The sequence below is a fragment of the Zosterops lateralis genome (assembly GCF_965231275.1).
Source record: "Zosterops lateralis genome assembly, chromosome: 2".
Classification (NCBI taxonomy): Eukaryota; Metazoa; Chordata; class Aves; order Passeriformes; family Zosteropidae; genus Zosterops; species Zosterops lateralis.
In genome coordinates, this window is record NC_139763.1 from 111,575,616 (window position 1) to 111,593,908 (window position 18,293).

Below are 18,293 nucleotides of genomic sequence, written 5' to 3' on the forward strand. Positions count from 1 at the left end.
TGGTTTACAAAAATTATTTGGAACTGATAAGGAACAAACTGCTCTAAGAAACAAGTAAGAATTCAAATAAGAAACAAATCCTATTTTTAAGTGAAATTCATGCCTTTATCTCTATGGTTTTGGCAGCAAAGGAAAGAGAAAGAGATATGCTTTAAAAGCACGCAAAAGAAAAGGAAAGAGATATGCTTTAAATAAAATCCAACATTCCAAGTACAATTGTATTAACCTACTTGGTTATTCATCACACTAGGCTTTTCTTTTACTGACTTTCAATAGCAATATTTAAGAAACTTACAACAGCAAATTTTTCCTCAAAAATCAATATTCACCCAGTAAACATGTCTGATAATAGGAAAAAATGTGTTAAAATTCTGAAACATTTTGAGGCTATGGGACTAAGTGGGTCTCAAATAATTGCCCTGTTTTCTGAACTGCTTTGAAACTTTCAGAATTACTTCCTGAGACAAGATACCTACTGGATGAGGATATATGAAAACTTCAGTAAATATTACGAGAAAGAGGAGAAATTTGACATGGCTGATCTTGACTTCATTTATCACTCATTATATAAAGTGTAAAAAGAAACTGAATCTAAAAGACAGTGCTCCTGATTAAGATTAAGCTCCTAATTCTTAAGAGAAAAAGAGTCCAGAATCCTCTTTATCATTCCATTACATTACATCCATTACAAAGGGAAATCAATCCTTGTTTTTATCTTCAGTGTGGACTTCTGTTCTGGAAAGGTATCATGACCCAGTGAATATTTCACACATCAGGAGGAGTTCACCAGTCTCATAACTCCTCCCTTCAAAGACCAGAAAACTACGAACTACAACTTGTCCTAAATTACAGCACAACCCCTTTTTAAATGCTTTTCACAATTTCACTGGTTTTAATTAGCTGTCAGGTTGCTCATCTGGGCATGATGGTGGCATGCTGGGTTGCAAACAGAGGGATCAGAGCCACCCCTGATAAAGTACCACTGAATTTATCTCAAGGAAGAATTTAATCCACAGGGCCTAAAGGTTGCCCACACCCTGCCCTCGCACGTGTCATCGGCTGTTGGGCTCTGGGGAAAAGGCTACCCAGCACAAAGCACCAGCTGTTTATACACAAGCTGGCACAAAAAATTACTCAGGAGGGAGCAGCTCCCCTCCCTTCCAGCTGGTTGTGCTCAAAAACGCAGGATCGAGAAATGGATTCACAACCAAAACTGCCTTACAATTACTGGAGTGGGATAACATGACTGTGTAACACTACTTTGAACCCTGAAAGGGGTGCTGCAAATAGTTCCCCTAAAAGCAGAAACAACATTATAAAAACAGGCAACAATTTATAGCAGGGAGGCAAAGGTGAAAAGTCCTTTTATTTGGCAAAACATCCACTCTCTGCTGCTCTAATGATATACACTGTGTGGAAACTCACTCTGTGGCATCTCACTGTAAAATCTGGCAAGCTATGCTTTGAGATGGCAATCCCAGCCTGTGTGACTTCTCTGATGATCAATTAAGACTAACATGAGAATGCTGTAAACCACAATGAGCCATGTTTCAAGGTTTGATTATAAACCATACAAGTATCATTTTTTATGTTGCATTTATTTGCCAAAAAAGACTATTCTAACCCTGAGGGATCTGGTTCTCAATATGGTAATTAATTTTCCAGGTTTGTAATTAAGCAGCTTCAACATAGTACAATCAGTAGGTAATAACATTCAATTAAAGACATAAGATGCATTTTCACCTTAAAATGTTTTTACCCTTGAAGTGATACCAATGGAAGAGGATAAAATAGAGTATTAACACTTTTCAATTACGCTAAATGACTTTAATCCTGAAAATGATGTCCTACTTTAATTAGAAGCTCTTCTCTTTATTACAGCATGATGGATGTCCACTTTATTAGATTCAAGTGTGACACTATAAGCTCACTTTACATAAACATTACCATGTTATTAAAATGCTCTACAAGGAAGAGCTTCAAAATGCTTGCTTGCACATCAGTACTTCCTACTTTAATTTCAATATGCTATTCTGCCTTCCCCCTTGAAAAAAACGTCACCTTAGTGAGACTCAGAATACTGTGTTTGTCCAGGATGTGATCCTTGGAGGCTAGATCTGAATTTTTCTAAATATTACACTGAGAGATACACACTGAAGGTTAAGCTTGCAGTCAGACAATAAAATAATCACTCCCATAAAATAATCCTGCTGTGCCTTTGTAAGCTACCAAGACAGCAGAGTACAGAATGCTGTCAGCCTGGTCCTGTCACTCTGGACCAGTTTTCTGGTCTCCTGAGAAAGGTTGAGCAGAAGCAGGTGGGACAGAGCAGAAGATCTGTGGTTCAGCTCTTATATCACATTTTACCTGAGCTGGTACACACTGTGCCTCCAGTAAAGAAATGTTGTGGCATCACATTCAAATACTGAGCTATAGAAGTTAGTATGGGCTGCTGGCAGCAACAATCGCTGCTCACAAATTTTGTCTTCAAAGATAATCAGATAAATATTTCTAAAACCATATCTGGAAATTTCTTGAGATAATTTTATTGAAGAAAGTATCTGTGTATTCAAAACCTGTATGTGTATGCTCTATAAGAAAATGCCAATGCAAATCAGCTTGCTGGATACATTCTGCTTGATCATGTCTAGACAGGTTGTGAACTGTAATTACTGGCTCTGATTAGTTCAAAATTGAGTCATACCTTTTTTAATCTACTGTGCCTGTCTCACCCACCTGTTTGTTGGGGGCTTCAGAACAAAAAAGCCTTTAACATATATACTGTTTCTTTCTACTCATCTATATAGTGCCTAACACGGGTTTCAACAACTTAAATTACCTTTGTGTTCTTTAAAATAGTTTAAAAAAAGTGACACAAATTTCAGCAGAGAATAATGATAGTTTAAAAAGACAAATTTCTGTGAAAGATGAAAAGAACTGTGAAAGACAATGTCAATAATTTTCCTTAAAATTTAAAAATATAACTATTTAGAAAGACTTGAAGGACTTATAGGGTGCTTGCAACTTACCTGGCTTCCTTCTTTTTGCCAGAAAACAGCTGGCTGGGGATTTCCTTTAGTTTCACAAGGAAAAGTCACTGTTCGACCCTGGGCTACAATCTGGTCTCGTGGCCTCACCACAAACTGTGGGGGAGCTACAAGGTAAGAAAAACCATGTTTAGGATATTTTGCAAAGGAGAGAAAGGGAATGTAGAAGGAAAAAGACAACATTATGGAGATTGGTTTTATGTCAGAGGACATGACACCAGAAACATTCATTAGTATAGACAGAATTAATATATAAACAGAAACAACAACAGCGACAAAGAGAGCAGCAATATATGTATGGGACATCCCCAGTTATTAAAAAAAAAAAAATTAAAAAGGAAAGAAACATTACAACCATACATGCTAGAGTCAATTCTGATGACATTAAATGCTAAAAAGCAGGAGTCAGGTGTTTATATTGCTGACTGGATGTATTCTACCTTTGCTCTGGAAAAGGTATCAGCACCCTCAGATCCTCTCACACTTCACAAAGCTTAATGGAGCTATGGTGTATTGCTAGGTAAGTCTTTCTCAGTCTGCCCCTCTGGACTTTTAAAAATGATTAAGAAAGGAGAGAAAGGTCTGGATGACAGCAAAAGAACCCAAGTTCAAGAACTCTCTCACTCCTCTTAGAAGCAGTGCATCAAGAATGGCATGGGGAGGAGGACTTGCTGTACGAAGAATGGTTGCTAAAAGAACACAAACTTGGTAAATCCAGGTTTCAGCCGGTTTAAAGAGTAGAGAGAAGCAAAAGTTTAAGAGTTGATGAGGAGAGGTGAGTGGTGAGTAAGAAGGAATAGGTATTTCAGGAGGTAAGGAAGACACAAGGAAAAGAAGAAAGGAGACTGGAGTTAAGACAGAAGCAGCAGGACTGGCTGTGTTTTCAGTAGCTGGCATTAACAGTGTTCAGTTATGGAGGACCAGGAAGCACAGTCGGAAGTGAAGAATTTTGAAGAGAGGGGCAGAGTTTGACTTATCTGGAAAGTAATGGTGGAGAATAGAGAGTCAATGCTTGGGAATGTGAAGGTAGAGAAAAGGTGCTAATGAGTGGAAAGAGAGTGGGGAAGAAGTGTTAGAGGATTTGAGATAAAAAACTTGAAATCAGTAACTATGTTGAACCTGATGTAGAAGTAAAGCAAATGATTTTTCTATGCTGGACATGAAAACCCTCCACTCTTGGTTCATCACTGGAATTCACTGAAAGGTGATTTGTACTCTTTTGAATATTTAAAAAATGCAAGCAGCATCTACAAATATTCTTATGAAAGGACTAGCTAAGTTTTGGGGAAGGCAGAAGAAAGGAAAAAAAAAGTAAAAAAGAAGCTCAAACCCCTCACCCCAGCCTTGTTTTCTTCTATTCCACTATTGGTTTTGTGGGTGTGCAGGGGGATGGTTTAGGAACACTGAGCTTTCAGGTAAACAGAATTTAAGTGTTTTACAAAACCATATTTTCAGCATTATAATTACAAACTATTTAATTAGGCACGAAGAGCAATCAAGACCCAGCTTCCGATTACACCTGCTGACAGCACAGACGCAAACCTGCTAACTGCATAGAAATGTGAGCAGACCTGATTCTCTTGAAACACACTTTGCAGTTATCTCACGAGGTACTTCCCAAGGCTTTACAGATCAGTAGGAGTCTAAAGAGCATCAGTTGAGTAGTGCTGGCAGTCTTAAAACGAGAACTGTAAAGCACTTAATAAACATGAATCACAATCAGTTTGGAAGGTAGAGGGTATTTTTTTCTGTCTCACACTCCTACAGAGAGGTTTGGGCTTCTCTGGAGAGAAATGTCCACCTTTTCCTCCACCTTAGGAGGTGTTAATCTTATGAGCAGGCAGGACTAAGGGTGAGGTGCCCTCTTTGCTGCCTGCTTACAGACACATATTTCGAGGTTTCTATAAAGAGTTGCTGAACATACTCTGGGAACTGAACTCGTGCTCTACCACTCCTCCAGTGCTGAGCTGAAGTGAGTTACTTGGGTTTCCCTCACCTTGTTTCACCCAGAATTATCCACGTGCAGCCCCCACAGGTGCCAGGCAGGGTGGTAATCAGTGAGTGTGATTGTTCAGTGGTACAGGAAGGGGCAAGGAGCTGTCAGCTGTGAAGCAGAAACCTCCCTTCCTACAGACACATCTGACACTAAGGTATCTCTACACCTCTGACCACCTGCTTAATAAAGGTCACTGAATTAGCCCAGCTCAGCTATAGAAATTATACAGAAGTTATATATAGAAGTTAATTGCCCAGGATATTAATATAGGATCAACATTGACTTCAGGCTCAGCAGAGAGAAGAAACCCCCTAATCTCCTCAGGTGCTACACCTGCATTTGACAGGAGTCTGACTCCTGTCTATGCAGTGTTGTGGGCAGCCTCAAGACCACAATCCACCTAAAAACCTGGTGTCAGGAGACCATCCCATAGATCTAAGCAGGATGGATGGCTAAATTAATTTCTTAGGCTTGCTAGGTGCCCTGGGGTGTGCATAGACAGTGCTCTCAGACAGCCCAACAGAAGCAAGAAGGGCATGGCATTTCCATGAGCCTGTCCTTCAATAGTGTAACTGAGTAAATGCAAAGTAGGCAAGTTTGAAGGTTCATCTGAAACATCCTCACACACACAGGTCTCTGCTGTAAATCAATAATTCAGAGCTCTAAACAAATATAACACAACTGTAGCAGACCTTACAAGGATCAAATTAAGGTGATTTGGTAGTCAAGGAACAATGAGAAATACACACCCTGGTTTCTACCTAGTTTCCAGTTTTTGACCTGTTCTTAATTTTCAACATCTCCCACTTTCCTAAGAGCAGAAAAAAGTTCCCCTTTTTTTTTTTTTTTTTTTTTAACTTCCCAATCAGACAAGGAAAATAAATCTGTAGCTCTGAAATGGGCTGACCCTGTTGCTCTATTCTCTCCCTGCCACACAACAAGTCCTCCCCACCATTTGACCATCTACATAAGCAGATATTTGGCCACACATTTACTAGGTCAGGCTTTCTGAAGACTCCAGCAAACAAACACATATAGATGCAACAATATATTTTCTAGCTTTGTTCTGCAACCTCAGTTACTAAAAATTCATTATAAAAATAAATTAATCAGAGCTTTTACTCAGATTTAAACTGAGCACAAAACCAGTTTCTCCAGCCAAACTACTTAGCACCATAATTTTAAAGGATGTGAAAAACATGATGCTTGAAAAATAAAACTTTGCATGCATTTAAAAAAAAAAATATTCAAAGATGGAGTTAAATAATGAAGGAAATCTTCATTTTGTCATAGTTTGTTGTCATATTCAGCTATTACTCAGTTTACAGACAGCCTCTGATAAAAATACCATTGCTAACAGCATTTAAACAATGTTTTCACCATATCAGTTTTATCTGTCAGTTCCTATTTGAACTTGAAAACTGAAAGTAACAGCTAAAAACTGCAGGAGTAATTCCTGGTCAAATGTAACTACCCAAAACACTGTGCCTGTCATTATCCCCAGAGAATGCAGCATGACCCTGCTCAGAGACAGCAAGGCTTCTTTGACAGAACGAGCACTTGGGTTCCTCAATTTTCCTAAAAAGAGAGCTCATTATGTTCACATATGGATGCTGTTTATAAAGACAGACAAATATTACTACTTCCATTCTGCAGAAGGGTTAAGTGAGATCATGACTTGCTCAAAGAGCAGCTTCAGTGGAACATGGGGCAGAATTTATTCAAGCCATTACTGCTGCTCTCAAAGTAGGTGAATTTCTAAAACATTCTGGAAACGTACAGTTAAGAGAAGAGAAACAGCAGGCTTGACATGCTTCAGCTGCTAAAGTGATGTGCTACTTTAATGCTTAATTCAAGCTAAATATTAAGATCATTAGAAGGATCTGTTTAAAAAACTTACAAAGCAGCAAGCAAATCAAGTGTTGTGCCTATCAGACTATTAGTTTTTACTGTTTCAGATGTAACATAAACTGGATTGGAAGAAGCAGACTGGAAAACCTCTTGCTTAACTGACATCTGAAAGTCAAAGACAGTGGCTCTAAAATGAACTATATTGCTTGGATTCCAGCAGACTAACCAAAAATATGGGGAAAAAAAAGAGAACAAGTAAGATTGCAGACCCGATATACTCCTATTGAAACTTCTTTTCCTCTTTTTTTTTTTTTTTTTTCTTGAGAAATTTTAATAGTACACAGTAAATTAGATTTGATTTTTGGCAAATTATGCTTTGATACTGCATTCAGCAAGCGCTAGCTTCAATCAATGTCACACTGGAGCTCTGTTATGCTAATAGAAGATATGGAAATCAGATGGTTGAACATGAATAGAAAGCACAGGCCATGTACGAGGGGGCTTTGAGATGAGGGGATGGGGGGACCCTAAGGTTAATCACATCATGTTCAGAACTGTTTTTACAGCACAGAACAGCATTAGACTGCAGGAATTAAAATGGAGATAGAAAAGCATGAGCAGTAGTGAGCATTAGTTATGTTGTTCAAAATGGGAAGAGTGCATTCTGTTGCACTATTTTAGGATGTTGGTGGTTTATGCATGACTGAATGGATCTCTTATGCTGTTAATAAATGTATATGAAGGTAGCCCCTGCTCCAGTACTAAAGAGCTTTAAAAAATAAAATTAAAAAATAAAAAAAGAGAGGTGCATATAATTTCAAAGGGATTTCTCAGCTCTACTCCAATCTTAATAGTTAGCAGAACCTCTAATGTGATAAGATGGATTTCATGCATTTCTTCTTAGTACTGCTGCTGAATACTAAAGGTTACACTGAGTCAACAGGAGCTGATAAAGCTGCTGATGCAGAGGAGCTTGACTGAGACAGAGAGTTCATCCCTTGTAGGTGAACTCTGGTCATCTGATAAGAAATGTGGCAGAAGACTCAGAAGGGGAGGGGAAATTTAATACATAAAAATGTGAATTCATTGCAAAAAAGTACATTGATCCCATATCAAGTACTAGCAACATATTTTCCAGTGACAGTTTTCTCAGCTGATCTTGTGATTTGGAGTTGACACGGAATTCAATGATACTGCAGGAATTTTATTATCATAAGTTGCTCACAGTACCTTCCCCAGACCAGATGCCCTTGGGTTCACACATTATATTGGTGATTTTAATATTATATATAGATATTGTAGCATGTTCTTTTTTATATTTCTGCTGCAACAGACAGGATGAATGAATTAAGGCAAACTGTATGAAGTTCAACAAGGCTAAGTGCTGTGTCCTGAACTTGAGTCACGACAACCCCAGGCAGTGCTACAGGCCTAGGGAAGAGTGGCTGGAAATCTTCCCAGCAGGAAAGTACCTGGGAGTGCTGGTTGACAGTGACTGAACACAAAAATCCTGTGTTCATTTTTGGGCTTCTCACTGCAAGAAAAGCATTGAGGTGCTGGAATGTGTTCAGAGAAGGGCAACAGAGCTGGGGAAGGGTGTGGAGCACAAGTTTGTTGAGAAGCAGTTGAGAGAAGTTGGGGTGTTTAGCCTGGAGAAAAGGAGGCTTAGGGGAGACCTTATTGTGCTCCACAGCTCCCTGACAGGAGGGTGCAGACAGGTGGAGGTCTGTCCCTTCTCCCAAGTAACAAACGATAGCTCTAGAGCAAATGGCCTCCAGTCATGCTAGAGGAGGTTTAGATTGGGTTTTAGGAACAATTTTCTTACCTAAGAGACTGTAAAGCACTGGAGCAGGCTGTCCAGGGAGGTGGTGAAATCACTATTCCTGGAAGTAGTTTAAAGATCCTAAAGGTCTTTTCAAACCGAAACAATTCTATGATTCTACCAGGGAATATCAGAATTTATTCAAACCTCACTAAAGCTGGTAGGAATTCTCCTATTGGCTTATGTGGACTGTGGATCAAATCCACTGAAAAAAAACATGCATTACAGGAAATGAGTGACAGCAACAAATTTCAAGGGCTTAAATTACAGATTTGACAACCTTTAATTACAACTAATTTCAGTTGATAGTGAACTGCACATGAAATTCATCATGGAGACTATTTAGGCAAGCTAAAGTGATAAAGATAAAGGCTTAATTTTAAACTGGAATTGTTTATTATTGTTTATATTATTGATATATTTCTATGACTGGTTCAAAGAGGGCAAGGAGAAAGATGCTGACTTGCAAATACACTAAGTAAAATTCAGATAATGGTAGGGGAAAAGGCTCTGAGGAACAAGTAGAAACACAATGGCTGGTAAAGTAACAAGGTACTGTAATACTCAGTTCTGCTTCCAGCAGGGAAGAGACAGCAGGCAAACCTAAGATTTCCACCTACAGTCTTTTTCAGCATTGTACATCTGCAGCAATCAATTAATTTCATTTGAACAATGAAGGTTACACCTGGTACAATGCTCAATAGATCTGTCTGCAGCTAAGAGTCAGCTGGATGACAAGATAATGTCACCCTCCCCAAACTGCTTTTTGACTTTGGAATACCCATCAAATCTTCTTTTGCAAAGACTTGGAGCTGGTACCTCAGTGCTCCTCTCAAATCCTTACTGCAGTGACAATATTCATGTGGCACCCTCAGCTGCCTTTGATACACATATTTTAAGAGATATTTTAAGAAATCAAACTCAATTCCACTCTTACAAGTACAAATCAAGACTTGTCTCTAAGACATTTACACAGAGGACAGGAGAAGCCTGCAGAGCTCCATGTAAAGTAATAGGTATTTTCAAAAGGGAGGTAACCCTTGACACCATCTACAGAATAGAACTACTTATCTGTAGGATTGCTTTGCTGGTTCCTGATACCAGCTTAAATGACAATTGAAGGCAGTACAGGAGCTCTTTAAAGGAAAAAAAAAAAAAAAAGATCCTCTGCCTTTCTGTGTCATTGGTTAAATTTGTCTGGCAGATATTGGAATTTTCGATGATTTTGTGATACAAATACAAAATAACACTGTAAGATCCTATTTATACACCTTGTAACAATGCTTAGCATGAGCTGCCAAGAAGTGCAGATACAAAAGCCTAGGCATTTTGAAAGATCATTTGCAAGGCTACTATTGCTGATGGAGTAAATAGAGGAAAACAAACTAAGTGCAGCCTCAAATTCCAGAAACACGGGCTGATTCAGCAGTTCTTCCCTCAAAAGTTCAGATCTTTTTAACGGGTACTACAAGAGATGTGTGGTTGTTAGGACACAAAGTTATTAGTGCATTATTAGCTGTGACTAATGATAAATCAAGGCTGTAGCCTCTGACACAGGAGCCATTAGAGAAGACAGAGGATGATGGCTTAGACCTACTACTCAATCAGATCTTCCTTATCAAGGATAAACTAATGGAAGCTAACAATAATAATTCTCTTTAAACAGAAAAGACATCTCAATCTTATGGTGTTCTCCAATGATTAGGTATGCTCACACACAGGGAAGGCAGTAACTTTTTCGCAGTTGAGGTACAATTGAGTTGCCTGGAAAATGAGTTTTCTCTCTTACTGTGCCACTCCCTAGGCTGTATGAGTGCAGTAGCCTTTTAAACAAATGCATAAATCTCATTTGGTAGATGATTTTTGTTTTGTTTTAATTATGTCCTCTTGCTTTATAGTGTTCCCTGTCTTTCATGATTTCTTCTTCAGGTGAATAGCTCTGCCACAAAAATGCAGAAGGGGTAGGTTGTGGGGATAACAAGTGACTCATGAAGCCCTTCACTACACCCAATATATTATTTTAAAATTACATGTCTGGAGGGGGTAAAGCAGGTGCTTGGTTTGGAGTCTTCTGGAAAGCAGCTTCCCGTAAGCTAGAGAGGCACAGATAATCCATAAATAAAAATACAGATAAACCTTTAACACTGACACTGCTTCAAAATTATTCCTCACATGTCCTGCAGCAACAGGTCAAATACACAAAGGCAGAAGCATGTGGCACAAGTGGGGAGAACTTTTGGCAGGCTGAATTAAAGGAAACACTGGGGAAGAATCACAGCAAGATGAAGAGAGCAGGGGGAATTATTACCAGGACCAGTTCTCCTGTTAGTGTCCTTCACACTGCTGTTGTCTCACAGGAACTGAGAAACTCCTTTTGTTTCGGTTTGTTGCTGTTTCAGATGAACCATGTGTAAACATGACATTGTGAGAAGAGCACACTTTGATCATTTGAGAGTGTTAAACCTTCTTTCATACTAATTGTTCTAATTTTCAATTTAAATTCAGGTTCTGAATATAACAACATTTTCATCCTTCAGTTGCTCGGACACACTGAAGCAGATAATCTCTTAAAGCACAGAAGCATAAGCATTTTTTCCTTCTTTGCAAGAGGTGAAAGAAGCCTAGAGAATCAATAAATAAAAACTGCTAACTGTCCCATATATTTTGACAAACATAATCTCTCTTTTACCCCTGGATGACCCAAAAGAATGACGTGGGATAAATCTGCATGGTGGAAAAAAAGATTTGTTCTTCATTCTTCCCTAGGACTAATGTCAATAAAAAAATACACTGAGAATCATTACTAAAAAGAATTCAACTCTGCCCTCTACATAGCCAAAAAGAAAGGCATCTATTTTCTACTCCCCCATCCCATTTTCCAGTGCTCTGACTTCAGGAGCAGCACTTTTCCTGGGCTCTCCCTCCTCTTTGTTTTACAGTGCATTTAAATACTTAGTTTAAATATCTGTCTTAATTTCATCCCAGAGACTGTAGTCTGTTCTCATTTAGTCATATATCTGTATTTTATAACACCTTGTCCAATCATGTCTTTTAAGCAGCCCCTAAACTTAACAGATGCTGTTGAGTCTAGTAAGTTCTTCATTTAGTTTTGATGTACATAAAGAAAAGGAGCACTGATTCCGTCTGCCAAAGAACTTCCATTACTCAGGACTTTCTCCACTTCAGACAATGCTTCATAATTTTTGCTTTTTCACAAGTGCCTGAGATTCAAGATGCACCTTTTGCTCAGATCACATAGAAAAGATGTGCTCTCCTAAAATCTTAACCCTTTAGCCTGACTTCTTAAATACTGTACCCTCAGGAGATGGCTTGGGCCACTCCTACCTTCTGTGAGTTTATCAAACAAAAAATTCTGCCAACAAAAAGAAATGTAATATGCCTTGATTCCTTTTTTCAGGGGACATAGCAGGATGGTTTGCTGGCAATATGTTTAACAAGGAAAAGCCCTTTCTGATACAGTAGGATTTCATCAAAATAATGAGTGTAATCTGGTTACCTCCTACAAAAAGACATGAATTCACATGCTGCAGAGAAGAGCCAAGGAGATGATGAGAAGGGCAAAGAGCCTGCATAGGCTCATAGGCTACAGTGAGAAAGGTGACAAATTCCTGGTTTGTTTACCCTTGAGAATAAATAAGGCTGAGAGGAGAGACTCTGCTCAATTTAGAACACTGTTAAACCAAAAGAGAAAAAGGAGAGAGGAAGAAAAAAATTACTATTTATTCTGACTGACAATGTTAACATTCAAGGAATAGGGCATACAGTAATTTTGCTGTTGAGCAACACTGAGATCACATCCGAGCTGTAAATCGGCTGGCAGCAATAGAGCAAAGAAAGTAAAGGGAAAAGTGAATAGATTAATATATTGATTTCCACGTTCCTCTTGAAGGAAAGGTAACCAATTACTCCTTTTGCTGAAAGGAGGGTAAAAGCTTGGGGAGAGCAACACATCAACAGATCTTTTTTATACACTAATCTTCAAAGACATGGATATAGTCAGAACTCAGGAGCCAATGAAATAGGAAAACAATTCCCACTGATCTGAACACACTTTAAGAAACTTTGAAAGTTTAAAAACAAAAGTTATGCATTAAACTTCTTAAAATTTCCCCAAGCTAGAGCTCAGCAATTAAAAAAAAATTAAAATAATGGGACTCTTGGTCACTTCCTGTACCTCAGTGATTGAACTTGATAGGCAAAGAAGATATGCTAAGGACTTCAAGATTTTTACAGTGGCATTCAATGGCTACAAAAAATTGTAACAAGTCAGCTCCATATTTTAATCTCTTACTGGTATACAAAGCAAGCTTAATTTAATTCTAAAGCAACCTTTTATCTTTGAATCTGAAGAATCTCTGACTTTTTAAAAAAGAATGATGTCTTATTCTTTCATTTAACAAGCCCAAAAAATTTCAATGTCCATCGTTGTCCTTACCCTCTCCTGAAAATTTCTGTAAGTTGTACCAGACAGGCAAGATTGCACATTTTGATATAAATTTGAGATTTCTGCCACTGAAAGATGGCATCACAGCACCAAGAATGAGCTCATCTCTCCCATCGCACACCAATCCACATTACTGATATTTTATAAATCCTCAGTGTCTCAAGTGAAGGTAATATGTTCATGAACGTAATAAATATAAAAGCATTCATTGTATATAGACTTTCCCTGAACGAGTCAGAGTGAAGAAGAATAAAGATAATTCCTTCTCACTTACCAATCTGAACCATCTGAGCAATGTCACAATACTAAATACAACTTTCTATAAAATACAGCCCTATTTTTTTTCCATGCTGCACCACTCTTAACAGATCATTAAGTCAGGCCAGGCTGATTTATGTGATGAGAACTTCCCAGTGCAGACTGAAATGCATCATACAGTCATATTGCATGTAAATTCCAATAGGCTGCATTTAATTAATAGGAAACTTGGAAAATTCATGACAGGTGTCTTAGCTGTCTGTCTCTTCACCATCATGATGGGGAAGTGCAGTTTCTGAACTTGGTCTCCCTTTAGTCCCTCAGCTAAGTTCAAACACTTCACTTCTATTCCTGGTATTTGCTGCTGTCTCTTCTTTTTGGGAAGATGAGCTGCAGCATTTGACAAAAAGCAAGCAAGCAAACAAACAAACAAACAAACAACCTAAGCAAACTTGACTTACTGCAAAGCAACTGACATGCAAATAACTGTATTTTCACTAGGACTTAGTTGAAATTAATTTACAAGCTGAGTAGTACTCTGTCAGGGACATCAGACAGATCTTCATAGACCTTCCTTTGGAAGGTCCTTCATCTCAAAGCAGTACAGCAACATCTTTTGAAAAGAGGGACAGTGCTACTGAAACTTTTGGGCTCTTCCCAAATATTGTGCCTCTTTCAGCAGCTGTGCTCCTGCCCAACTGCCATAAGAAATAAAGCAGAGTGCAAAAATGAGAGAATTCTAACTTGCTCATCTGGAAAATCTATCTAATGAGTGAAATAACTATAGAAATGGTCTAAATAGGGATAAATATCTCGTTTCCTAAACCCATCTGTTGTAAATCCTGTCAGAAATCTTTTCAAAAGGTTATAAATAATCTATTTTAGAAACAGGCAACACATTTATTCCTAGCAGCAAATTCAAACATGATGAGTAATCTGGCACAGAGCTTTTAAATTCACCAGCTGCCACCCACCTCAGGCAGCACCATACCTCATTTTATCTGTATAGTATGAACCATTTGTTAATAAGTGCTTGAACCCAAGACAGTCACTGGTAATCCTGCTCCTGAATTTTCCACTCAAACTGAAATTAAAATAAAAATATCATACCTAAGAGAGTACGAGTATTTGAAACAGGCAAAAATTGAGAAGAAAATGAAAATTATTCTGTTTGCAACAAGAAATACAAATCTGAACCATTAAAAATGTATTTCTCTATTTTTCATTGGAAAAAAAAAAGTTTGGTCCTGTTTAAAACCTAATAAAGACAAAACATGTCTGCTTTGAATTGGAGACAGTGATGGAAGATAGAAGAACCTAGATAATTCTGTGGTGTTATGAAAGAATATAAACTTTTAAGTGCTTGCCTGCACTTTAACATATACATAAATATACAAATATACTTCTGTTAAAATGTCATCCTCCTAGAAAACTGTGAGTTGATGAAACAAAGTAGTGTTTTCTTTAGGTTCCTTTAGGTAAGGAGAGGTATTTGCATTCCAGTTAACTGCATTCCAGTTAACTTCGTGAACAAAAAAAAAAAAAATGCTACAAGATTTGACTCACAGTTCTTGTTAAACGACAATTTTAACAGAAGATTGCTTGGGTTTCTTGGTAGAGAGGGAAGTTACTTTGGTTTGTCTTACCAGACTTTAATTTAAAAAAAAAAACAACCAGGATGGGTAGCCACCTTCTTTGCCTAGTCTTGAATGAATTAGAGCTATGAACTGCAGAAATTAGTTTTATTTCAATACTTAAGAAAAAAGTCCAGTACAGGTTCATGCTATCACTGTCTTTCTACAGGTACATGATTAGATAAAAGTGACTGACTTTGATCTGTTTATACACAGCAATCTCCACATACATTTGTATGGGAGTTCTTTGTCCAACATCTTCAGGGTTAGACTTATTTACTCAGCAATCCTTTCACAAGTCACAAAGATTATCACTAAATTAAATAATTTGATAAAGATCATGTGCTCATATAGTAATTATTTCAAGATCAACCATTCTAATTTCAGTTTCCTGGATAAATTCTGTAGAAGAATAAATTTCTTTGGCACAGTTGTTCTGTTTCAACAAAATAAAATTGCCTAGGCAGGGACTATGTAGAATTGACCACTGTATGATCACACAATCATATACCTGGACATAAAGCAACTTGAGACCAAGACCTGCTATATAAGCTTTGGAGATGGAATCAGAGATGACTCAATGGCCCGAAAAATCTTAAAAAAGAATCAGTGCTCTGAAATAAGACACTATCAATACTGCTGAAACCTATCATTTTCTTGTGAATCTCCAGCCATTTATTTTATGTAGTTTTCACAGAGCTTGAAATAGTCTCCACTTGTTTTTTCCCTTGCCTGTCTTTTAAGAGTCAGCAAAGTGAAAAAATATATCTACAAGCAAAATACTTTTAATCTTGTAGCATGTCTTAGTGAATGAAGAAGCACACTAAATTCACATCCCATTTTCCAAGCAAAGGAAAATTTTCTCACGAGTTTACTGCAGTTTTACACTTCTGCAGCTCCTGGGAATGAATTACTTGAGAGCCAACCTAATGCTAAAATAATACAGTAGTGATTTGGGTTTAAAGCTTGCTATCAAAATCCCAAATGGAGAAGAGTAAATTTCTATTCTGCAGAGGGAAGTCTCTAAGGTGTGGATAAGTCCTGCTGTGACTGTGGATGTATTTGGCTTGGCTCCATGGATATTAGTTCAGGCAAGTTAGTAAGATGTGATCACCCTAGTTCTGGAAACAGAGGCCTAACCTGGATTTTATCTTTAAATTACTCCAATCTTTCTTCCTCCAAACTCGGAAAGAACAGTGAAGAGCTGAGATGAATTCAAACTCACAAACTTTAGTCAAACACATATCTAACAAAAGTTTTAACTAAGTAAATAAAGACCAAACCCCTCATCAACCTCAATAAACATGAGCACTGACTTTTTACACTAATCCAAAAAAATCAGAGTAACCATATTATTATTCTAAAAGATACATTTAAATACAAACTACAAATATCAGAGGAGCAAACCAGCTCATTAAACTAAATCCATGCAGGCACAGAGTAAATATTCATGAAAGAAAATTGAATCGTACGTTCGGGATGTTTCTGAACACCAGAAGTAAATTGCAGCTTCTGACACTTGCAAATTTTCCATTATCCTCAGTAAGATTTTTATGCATTTACAGAATTTCAAAGGCACAGGAAATAATAACATTTTCAGTGTGAAAATTAAAAACCTAGAGGTTGTTCAAAACAGTCTGCACCCTATGCAGTGCACTCCAAATTGCACTCCAAGATGACCCAAGGGCAGAAATCAGTGATGAACTTCCTCAGCAAGCACAGAAATCTACCCCATCCCCTCTTCAATTTCAGGACTTCTTGATCTCAGAGCTCTTTGAACGATACACGAAAGACAGGACATGCAAAGCCTGTGCTTTTACTGCTGTGCAGGAAAAGCAGGATGAGCTGATTGTTTAGGGCCTGGGAGAAGCTCACCAAAATCAACAAAAACCTTTCTGCTGATTTCAGTGGCTTTCCCACCAGACCCAAAACCACACCTATACAAACATCTCAACGAGTGACTGCGGCTCAGTACTGGCACACCCACCCCCTTTCACTGATCAATACTTGCTGGTGATTTGACAAATGTGCTTGCACATGACACAGTAGGAAATACAAGGTTTGGAAAGAGCACTTTGTCAGACAAAACCGCTGGCCTGGTGTTAGACAGATACAACTGTTTAGCGCTGGCTGCTCATTCCAGCCACTGAAATGCTGTTGCAAATGAAAAGATGAAGCATTGCATGAAGCCATGCTAGAATGGATAGAAGGATGGTTACTTACCAACGGGGCGAGCTGTTGACATTACAATGGTGTAGTGAGAACATAAAAAGGAAATTAAAAAAGAAAAGAATATCTGTCAGAATGCATGACGTGTAATGTTACTTTCCATTATGGACACTACCATGAGTGCTAACCCCTCAAATGGCAGCCTAAGTCAAATGTTCACTGCAGTTATTGCTTAGGCATGTGACACTATCATCCCATTTACTTGAACAAGCTGACTGGAACCATTATCTGAGAAACATTTTTATTATCTTCCCATGCCATCATCAAGTATCATTGTTAATGCCTGATAAAAGAAAAATTGCATTGCATTAGCACAAACTTTTAGATCCCAATGAACACATCAATTTAAGCCTCACACTGCCTAATGTCATGCAAGGCATTTGCTTTCTGAGTCAAATAACAACTGAATTTTAAACATGACCAGTTAGTACAGCAGTAAGGGCTAGAGAAAGCCCAGGACAGTTTTTCTTATTCAATAATGGGCATGAAAGCTTCCAGCACAGTGCTTTTTCATCACTGACAGTGCTGATGAAAATATAACAAATGGGCTGAAATGGCCACAGGGACTTCAACCCAGAACCTCCCAAATTACTGCTTAGGTAACTTCTGCTTCCTAAAAAATTGCTGTTAAATGATTGACAGGTTAATACTGTTCCAGCTGATACAGAGATTGAAAGTTGCTGCTGCAACAAGTGATTTCTTGGTTATAGCAACAGCCCTTCATTATACTTGTGCTGGGGAAGAGAGCTGTCAGTCCCTCTGCTAATAAAATATAGATATCTCTTTCAGAACAGCTGAAAACCTGGACATAAAATTGACTCCAGGTTGCATCTGTGTAGGCAAAGCTTCCCTTATTTTATCAGCAGCAATAATTACACATTTCTGAGCAACTGCACAATTTTTATTTTTTTTATTTTTATTTTTTTTTTACATTTTTAAGATTATCAGCCCTGTGTGTTTATGTGCAGGCTAGGGTCAAATCTCAGACATG

The 18,293-nt window shown here is 38.0% G+C and overlaps 1 protein-coding gene across 6 annotated transcripts in view; it reads right to left on the reverse strand.

Moving 5' to 3' along the window:
- Window positions 1-18,293, reverse strand: part of ROBO2 (roundabout guidance receptor 2) — a 445,348-nt gene that overhangs the window by 100,022 nt on the left and 327,033 nt on the right. For all 6 annotated transcript variants that reach the window (XM_083855698.1, XM_083855697.1, XM_083855695.1 and 3 more), the window contains one exon: window positions 3,030-3,154. In XM_083855698.1, the coding sequence (XP_083711824.1) occupies window positions 3,030-3,154 (125 nt within the window). The remainder of the gene's footprint in view (window positions 1-3,029; window positions 3,155-18,293) is intronic.